The sequence below is a fragment of the Hypomesus nipponensis genome, chromosome 25 (assembly GCF_054491055.1).
Source record: "Hypomesus nipponensis isolate SF chromosome 25, ASM5449105v1, whole genome shotgun sequence".
In the NCBI taxonomy this organism is placed as follows: Eukaryota; Metazoa; Chordata; class Actinopteri; order Osmeriformes; family Osmeridae; genus Hypomesus; species Hypomesus nipponensis.
In genome coordinates this window covers 3,570,001-3,577,500 of record NC_140385.1, presented here as the reverse complement: position 1 = coordinate 3,577,500, position 7,500 = coordinate 3,570,001, and the positions used below count along the sequence as shown (strand labels likewise).

Here is a 7,500-nt window from a genome sequence, read left to right as displayed (position 1 = left end):
CAATCAGGTTCTCCTCGGCCGAAGCCCGTAGCTAGGCAACCACACAGGGTTTAGATAATGTACTGTAGCTTTCTGTTCACATGTTGCTGTTGAAAGTGAAAACGGCATTTCAAAATGTACGATTCGATCGTTATTTTGTGTTTGAGAGGATTAAAGATTGGTTTACCTGTCCCCTGATGTCTTTTGTGTTTAAGTGTAGCGGGTGTGCTCGATTAAGAAATAAGAAATACTTCATTTATAATAAAGTATCTTGGTGGCACCACCCCAGAATGTGTTCAAAGGGGCTGAGGAAACTATGGTTAATATGTAATAATCAGTGTGATCTTTAGTAATGAGTTCTTTAAAAGTAGGGCAGATCAAATGAGAGACACAGAGTATTATACACAATGATTTATTTAAGAAGCTTAAGAAGAACTTTCTGAAGTTCGATTGACATTAAAAGTATCTTGAGAGTAATTGTATTTTCTGAGAAAGGTTCTCAAGTTCATGGACAGTTTGCTAACATTGCTATCAGTCACTGGCTAAATAGCTAGGAGGAAGTTCGGGGAGGTGGGGGTAGGCACTGCTGAGGTCCACCCCAGGCTAGGTGAGCCCAGGCTGGGCAGGGCCTCCACAGGTGTGCCCCTGGGTCTGGTAGAACCTCCACAGGTGGATCAGGTCCTTAGGTTCCAGCTTGTGGAGAACCAGCAGGCCGAGATTGAAGCAGGGGTGACGGGTAGAGGAGTACTCCCTGGAGAGGAAGCCTCGGTGGTCGGTCGCTGGCACGCCGGCTGCCTGAGAACACATTCACACTGGTCATCTGTGTCGCCTGCGTCAACTTGTGTTGAAAATGACCTTGTTTGTCAGCATAGCAGGTTTTAAGCACGGTTCCAATAGGCTTTACGAGGGGGAGCTAGTATAAAGACAGGAAGCTAGTATAAAGACAGGAAGTAGAACCTTTACAGTTATCCTGGGACAGTTCCAGAACCTTTACATCCTGGGACAGTTCCAGAACCTTTACATCCTGGGATGGTTCTAGAACCCGTGGAATAAATTGGGATTTCCTGTGTGCTTACACCATTCACTAATCAATAGAACTAGTCAGTGGATTCTAGTTAGTATGTTCTCATGTAAGCTTGCTATTAATAAGAGTAGATTGTGTCTATGTGTCAGGGTTAATAGATGTTCGGGGTCAGGAGTAAGTGCTGGGTATATGACTGAATGTCATGACTACAAGGAGAGCTCCAACTATGAACTCTCTAGTCTGAGAGTGGTCATGTGTTGGGAGCAGTGAATCTCTTTCTCTGAGACTGTTGTAACAGTCATAACTGCCTGACTGTCACTATATTTACATTCTTGTGCCCTATAAAAGATGGTCCTCCGGCCTTCAGAGCGGAGAGAGATACATTGAGACCTAAGCCTGGTGTTGTGTTGTCATTTTATTGTCAGAGGTCTGGTTTTCTCTCCAAATCTGCAGATTGATAATACTTAGTAAAATCCAGAACTCAACTGAACTTAGTCACTCCGTTTATGAAGAGACGGACAAAACACTTTCTTCATCAAACCTTCACGTCCTGGGACGGTTCTAGAACCTTAACATGACAGTTCAAGGCCGTTCTTTCTTTGTTTTAGACTGCAGCAGTCTACGAAGCTAAACCTCAACTTTACAGCACAAACGTTCATTAATAATTGAACTAACGAGAGATCAAACTATCTTGAGAAAGTAGCATGACAACCACGTGAACGTGTTAACCCTTTGGTTATCATCAAACCGTTTTGCTGACCTCAGCTGCCATGCCGACGTAGACGTCGTCTATGGGGAAGAGGGGCACAGCAAGGGAGGCGTGGTCGAGCAGGAGGAGCGCCTGATTGGACAGGAGGTATCCCGCTCCCCCGGCATAGGGAGGGTATTGGCCGGCGTGGAGGGAGTAGGGGATGTAGTACTTGTTCCACCAGAGGCGGACAGGCAGGGTGTGTGTGAAGATACGGCCCATGTAGAGAAGGCCGGGAGACCCCGTAGACAACCCTGGATGTGGCTCTGCGAGTGTCCTGTCTGGAAGCTCTGGCTCTGTAAAGAGGTTGTCTGGTATGTCTGGTGCTACATCGCTCCTCCCGCTGGCTGCTGTGTCTATCCATCCCTGTCGCCTTCCCTCCAGGTTCTTCAGGAGCTTCACCACTCTCTCCACGTCCACAAACACATCATCGTCCCCCTTCAGAACGTAGCGGAACGATCCGGAACACCGCTGCCGGTACCAGCCCCAGAACAGGACCTCCTTCAGGGTCACGTTGAAGAAGGACTCCCGGAACCGCCACTGGAGGACGTCGCCGTGACGATCGCTCTCCTCAGCCACGCCATGCTCCCCCTCCCCCAGCAGGAACACCCTCCTCACCTCCTCCCCCCCCCAGCTCCTCTCCTCCCCCCAGGTGGATCGAATGGCCTCCCGTCTTCGCCAGTTGGCAGGGTGGGACTTGACGGCCAGGAGGAGGAGGTGCCTGGTTCCAGGGCTAGCGTTGAGTCTCCGGACCGGCCTACGCCCGGCATCAAGCCTGGGGCTAGAGTTGAGGCTTCGGCTGAGCCCGAGGCCCCGGTGGCTGGGTCCGGGCTCGATCCGGGGGCCTGATCCCGGGGCGTGGGGGTGTAAGCAGCAGCGAGGCTGCCTCAGCAGGGGGTAGGAGCGGACGTGTCTGGACCTCAGGAAGATGGAGTGGGGGGAGCCGAGGAGGAACGGGGGGAGGAAGCGGTCACTCAACAGGGAGGAGTAGAGAACCAGGAGGACCAGGGAGGAGAGAGACAGTAGGCCAAGGAGGAAGGCATGGGGCCTGGGCCGGACTGGACTCCACCTAACCCCTGGGGAGGAGGGGAGAAGATGTGTGAGCAAGGCTCATGGAAAACACATTTCAAATGTGAGTATAGCGTCCTACTGAAGTGAACACCGAGAGCGCTGCATTGACTGCGAGTGATCAAGGCTGTAGTATAATATTGAGTTTAGCTAAAACTTAGTCTTTTGGGTAGAGCTGAAGGGTCAGCAGTTAGAGAACCAGTTCAAACTGGTCAAGTAGTAGCTAGCCAGTGAGTCATTTTCGGTTTCAGGGTATTCTTTTGTTTGACAGTAATTGGGGGCGTTGTATCTGTGCATTAGCATATTTAAGGCAGTTAGCACTACACAGGCAGCCTCGTCTGCCAGCCTCGGCGCACAAAGACTCAGTCGAACAAAGACAAAGGAGTCTATCGGCGGGAGTCAGTCGAACAAAGACAAAGGAGTCTACCGGCGGGAGTCAGTCGAACAAAGACAAAGGAGTCTACCGGCGGGAGTCAGTCGAACAAAGACAAAGGAGTCTACCGGCGGGAGTCAGTCGAACAAAGACAAAGGAGTCTACCGGCGGAGTCCACCGAGGAAGGCCGACGAGGAGGATCACCTCTTCTGATAAGTATCAACCTATTCATATTCATAAATTAGATTATATTCTACCTAGAACTTATTCATAGCTAGCATGTGTTTCCTTAGCATTCCTGTTTATTACACTACCCGTAGACGTAGGTATGTCAAAAAGTATATCCGGTCAACTTCTAACCTTCACTACCTATCCAGTTCTTCTCCACCTGCCCTCTCTCTTTCTTTAGGGCTCTGGAACTGCCAGTCTGCTGTGAACAAGGCAGACTTCATCCCAGCGTTTGCCTCTCATGCTTCTCTTCATGCCGTTGCGCTGACTGAGACGTGGATCCGCAACTCCAGCTGCTCTCTCCGTCAACCACTCCTTCACTCACTCGCCCCGCTCAACCGGGCGGGGTGGTGGGACAGGTTTGCTTTTTTCCCCACATATCAAATACACATCCACACCACTCTCTGTTACTGCCAAATCATTTGAACACCATTATGTGATGCTAACTGATCCTATCAAAGCATGCTTAATTGTTCTTTATCGCCCACCAGGACCGCTATCCGACTTTGTGGAGGAGCTGGACATGCTCCTCAGCGTCCTCCCGGATGATGGAACCCCCCTGATAGTCCTTGGGGACTTCAACATCCACCTCCAAGGAACGCAGGCTGTTGACTTCTTGTCCCTCCTGACTGCCTTTGACTTGACGCTGCTGAGCACACAGGCGACCCACAAGGCAGGCAAACAGCTAGACCTCATCCTGACACGTAACTGTATCACTGACTTAACCTCTGTAACCCCACTGCACATTTCTGATCACTACTTTATCCAATTCTCTGTCTCTCTCCCTCCAACCCCTCCTACCTCCCCTCCCCTCGTAACTTTCCGGCACAACCTCCGCTCCCTATCCCCCTCCCATTTCTCCTCGGTTATAACATCCTCCCTCCCATTGACGAGTTCTCGTCCCACCCCACTAACACTGCCACTGACACCCTGTTAACCACTTTAACTGCATCACTTGACTCTCTCTGTCCCCTGTCAACCAGGCCTGCGCAATCTTCTCCCTCCTGCCCGTGTCTTACGGATGTTATTCGTTAAGAACGGTCCACCCTTCGGGCAGCTGAGAGGAGATGGCGCAAGTCCAAAGACGGTCTGGACCTTAATAAGTATCACTCCCTCCTTAAATCCTTCTCTTCTCACATAACTGGTGCCAAAACCCTCTACTTTCTTAACAAAATTAACTCTGCCTCAAACCCCCACAAACTCTTCTCTACCTTCTCCACCCTTCTTAACCCACCTCCCCCACCCCCTCCCTCCACCCTGACAGCAGACGACTTCTCCTCCTTCTTTGAGAAAAAAGTTGCAGACATTAGCAGTCGGTTCCCTAAACCCAACTTTCCTACCCCCTCACCCTCCATGACTGACCCAACTAAATGTCTAAACTCTTTCTTTCCCCTGTCTGAGGCAGAGCTCTCTGATCTCATTCTCTCTCATCGCCCCACCACCTGTCCCCTTGATCCTGTCCCCTCCCCTCTCTTTCAAACCATCTCCCCCTCGATCATAACTTTTCTGCTCCATGTCCTAAACTCCTCTCTTACCTCTGGCACCTTCCCCTCTGCCTTCAAACAGGCCAGAGTTACCCCTCTACTCAAAAAACCCTCCCTTAACCCTGCCGTCCTCCAGAACTACAGACCGGTATCACTGTTACCCTTCTTCTCTAAAACAATTGAACGTGCTGTATCTAACCAACTGTCGAACTTTCTTTCTCAGAACAACCTGCTTGACCCCAACCAATCGGGCTTCAAGACGAGCCACTCTACAGAGACTGCCCTCCTTTCAGTCACCACTGCCTTCCAGTCTGCCAGAGCGGCTTCGAGGTCATCCGTCATCATTCTGCTGGACCTTTCTGCAGCGTTTGACACGGTTAACCACCAGATCCTGCTCTCCAGACTTTCTGATATGGGCATCACTGGCACTGCATTCCAGTGGATCTCATCATACCTGTCGGGAAGATCCTACCAGGTCTCCTGGGGAGGCAAACTGTCAGACCCTCGCCAGGTCTCCACTGGTGTCCCACAGGGCTCCGTCCTTGGACCCCTCCTCTTCTCTCTGTACACCACCTCACTCGGACCAATCATCACCTCCCATGGCTTCTCCTACTACTGCTACGCTGACGACATGCAGCTGTACCTGTCGTTCCCCCCGACCGATGCATGGATCTCAGCTAGGATTGAGGCCTGCCTCGCAGACATCTCCACCTGGATGACCGAGCACCACCTCCAGCTGAACCTCGCCAAAACAGAACTTCTCATCATCCAGGCTAAACCCTCCATCTCCCACGACCTCTCAATCACCCTGGGATCTGCCACGGTGACCCCCTCATCCTCTGCCAGGAACCTTGGAGTTACCATGGATGACGAGCTCTCCCTCACGGCCCACATTGCTGCAGTCTCCCGGTCGTGTAGATTCACCCTCTACAACATACTGAAGATCAAGAGATACCTGTCTGAGCACTCCACCCAGCTGCTTGTCCAAGCACTGGTCCTCTCCAAGTTGGACTACTGCAACTCGCTGCTCGCCGGTCTCCCAGCATGCGCAACCCGCCCTCTTCAGAGGTCTCAGAACGCGACGCTCCCACGTTACCCCACTCCTCATCTCTCTCCACTGGCTACCCATAACGGCCCGCATCAGATTCAAGACCCTGGTACTGACCTTCCGTGCAGTGAACGGGACTGCACCCGACTACATCAAGTCTCTCCTGCAGCCTTACACCCCCACCCGCCACCTACGGTCTTCTTCAGACAACCGCCTGGTGGTCCCACCGCTCAAAACCGCCCGGTCCCAACACAAGCTCTTCTCCTGCCTGGCCCCCCAGTGGTGGAATCAACTCCCCACCTCCATCAAAGACACAGACTGTCTCTCCACCTTCAAGAGAAGGCTCAAGACGCACTTGTTTCGGGAGTACAACGGTACTTAGGAATCAACCCAATGCTAGCTTCCTCAAGGATCTGAATGACTTGCTTAGACTGTTGCTCTTGTTGGTTAGTGGTAGCTGATTTAAACTGTTGTATTCAATTTTAGTTAATCCTATTTTTATTGCTTTCCTACAGGTACACTTGCACTTAGAGATTCATGTTGTTTAATTGTAACTTGCTTAACTACATGCTCTTATGGTTTCTTCCCTTTAGCAATTATTTTTTGGTTGCTCACAATATGTACTTCTTGTTTTTGGCTACCCGCAATGCTATGGGGCTATCTTGTTGCTATTATTAGTGACCTATGCACTTTGTAAAGCTCTCTCTTGGAAGTCGCTTTGGATAAAAGCGTCTGCTAAATAAATACATGTAAATGTAAATGTAAATCTCTGCTCTGCCCTCTCCGACATGGGCTTCTGTTGTGTTTTTGTGTGCAGCTTTGTACTATGTGTCTTGTGTGTCTATAATCTAATACGGTGCATGGTGACATGTTTTAAACTGTACATGATCCCTACTAAATAAAAAAACGTAAGAGAAGAATCTTAACTTTGCTGTCACCTGGTCACTTTCATGTTTTATAATCGCAACTGGTCAATAGGTGAGGTGACCGCATTTACAAGCCTGCTCTGGTTGTCCCTGGTGTTCCTACTCTCAGATCTCAATTCTCAATACTCTCTACTCTCTACTCTCTACTCTACTCTACTGATCCTCTTCCTGCTGTCAAGGTTTCTCTGGGGCTCTGCCAAACCCAGGCGAACTCAGCGGAGACCCTCGTGCAGGACTCACATTCATTGGTTTTCCCTTTTTAGTGAAAACAAACGTATTCAGTTGATGGTGTGATGTTTGAACACTAAAATATGAGTCTAGTTTTACAACAATTGGATTAACATTTCAGGCAGTGCGTAAACTGTAAGTGAAGCGAATTAAACGTTCGATAAGCCTAAGTAATTGTAATCAAAGAGTTTGTGAGTACATTGAGCAGCGACATACTCACTCATGGTCAACGATGGCCGCGCTCATATATCTCCCACCGACACGTCCGCAAGCATTTTAATCGTAGCCTAGGCTACTTGGTTAAATAAAATAAATTCATCTGTTCACACGTTGAGGTAAAGCATCTTTTTAATCCATCGTCTGGTTTAGTTTTTTTTCCGGGACTAACTCACCT

The 7,500-nt window shown here is 49.9% G+C and overlaps 3 protein-coding genes across 4 annotated transcripts in view; 2 read left to right on the top strand and 1 right to left on the bottom strand.

The window, feature by feature from the left end:
- Positions 1-261, top strand: part of LOC146221813 (protein O-GlcNAcase) — a 9,786-nt gene extending 9,525 nt beyond the window's left edge. The window contains 1 exon segment of the mRNA XM_084691209.1: positions 1-261. This exon segment is cut by the window's left edge and continues 1,355 nt beyond it. The gene's annotated coding sequence lies outside the window, so the exon portion shown is untranslated.
- A 114-nt stretch (positions 262-375) lies between these two features.
- LOC146221811 (N-acetyllactosaminide beta-1,3-N-acetylglucosaminyltransferase 3-like) lies at positions 376-7,490 on the bottom strand. The gene is made up of 3 exons (XM_084691217.1): positions 7,327-7,490; positions 1,764-2,827; positions 376-774 (listed from the first exon to the last, which is right to left on the bottom strand). Exons 1-3 carry the CDS (start codon positions 7,328-7,330, stop codon positions 583-585), a joined length of 1,260 nt encoding a protein of 419 aa, XP_084547343.1. The 5' UTR covers positions 7,331-7,490; the 3' UTR covers positions 376-582.
- On the top strand, positions 3,572-6,854 carry LOC146221812 (uncharacterized). 2 transcript variants are annotated; one of them, XM_084691216.1, is made up of 3 exons: positions 3,572-3,779; positions 3,912-4,093; positions 5,128-6,854. In XM_084691216.1, the coding sequence occupies exons 2-3, from the start codon at positions 3,944-3,946 to the stop codon at positions 6,367-6,369; spliced, it is 1,392 nt and encodes a 463-aa protein (XP_084547342.1). In that variant the 5' UTR covers positions 3,572-3,779; positions 3,912-3,943; the 3' UTR covers positions 6,370-6,854. The 2 variants fall into 2 exon arrangements, with proteins under 2 accessions (XP_084547342.1, XP_084547341.1); XM_084691215.1 differs by having other exon boundaries at positions 3,572-4,093.
- Positions 7,491-7,500: the final 10 nt, after the last annotated feature.

Bases quoted from the DNA above. Each gene is read 5' to 3' on its own strand.
- LOC146221812 (XM_084691215.1), top strand. From the start codon at position 3,860: ATGCTAACTGATCCTATCAAAGCATGCTTAATTGTTCTTTATCGCCCA. The intron at 4,094-5,127 runs GCAGGCAAACAG...TTTCTTTCTCAG, and splicing joins GCACACAGGCGACCCACAAG to AACAACCTGCTTGACCCCAA.
- LOC146221811 (XM_084691217.1), bottom strand. The intron at 775-1,763 runs GTCAGCAAAACG...ATGTGTTCTCAG, and splicing joins ACGTCGGCATGGCAGCTGAG to GCAGCCGGCGTGCCAGCGAC.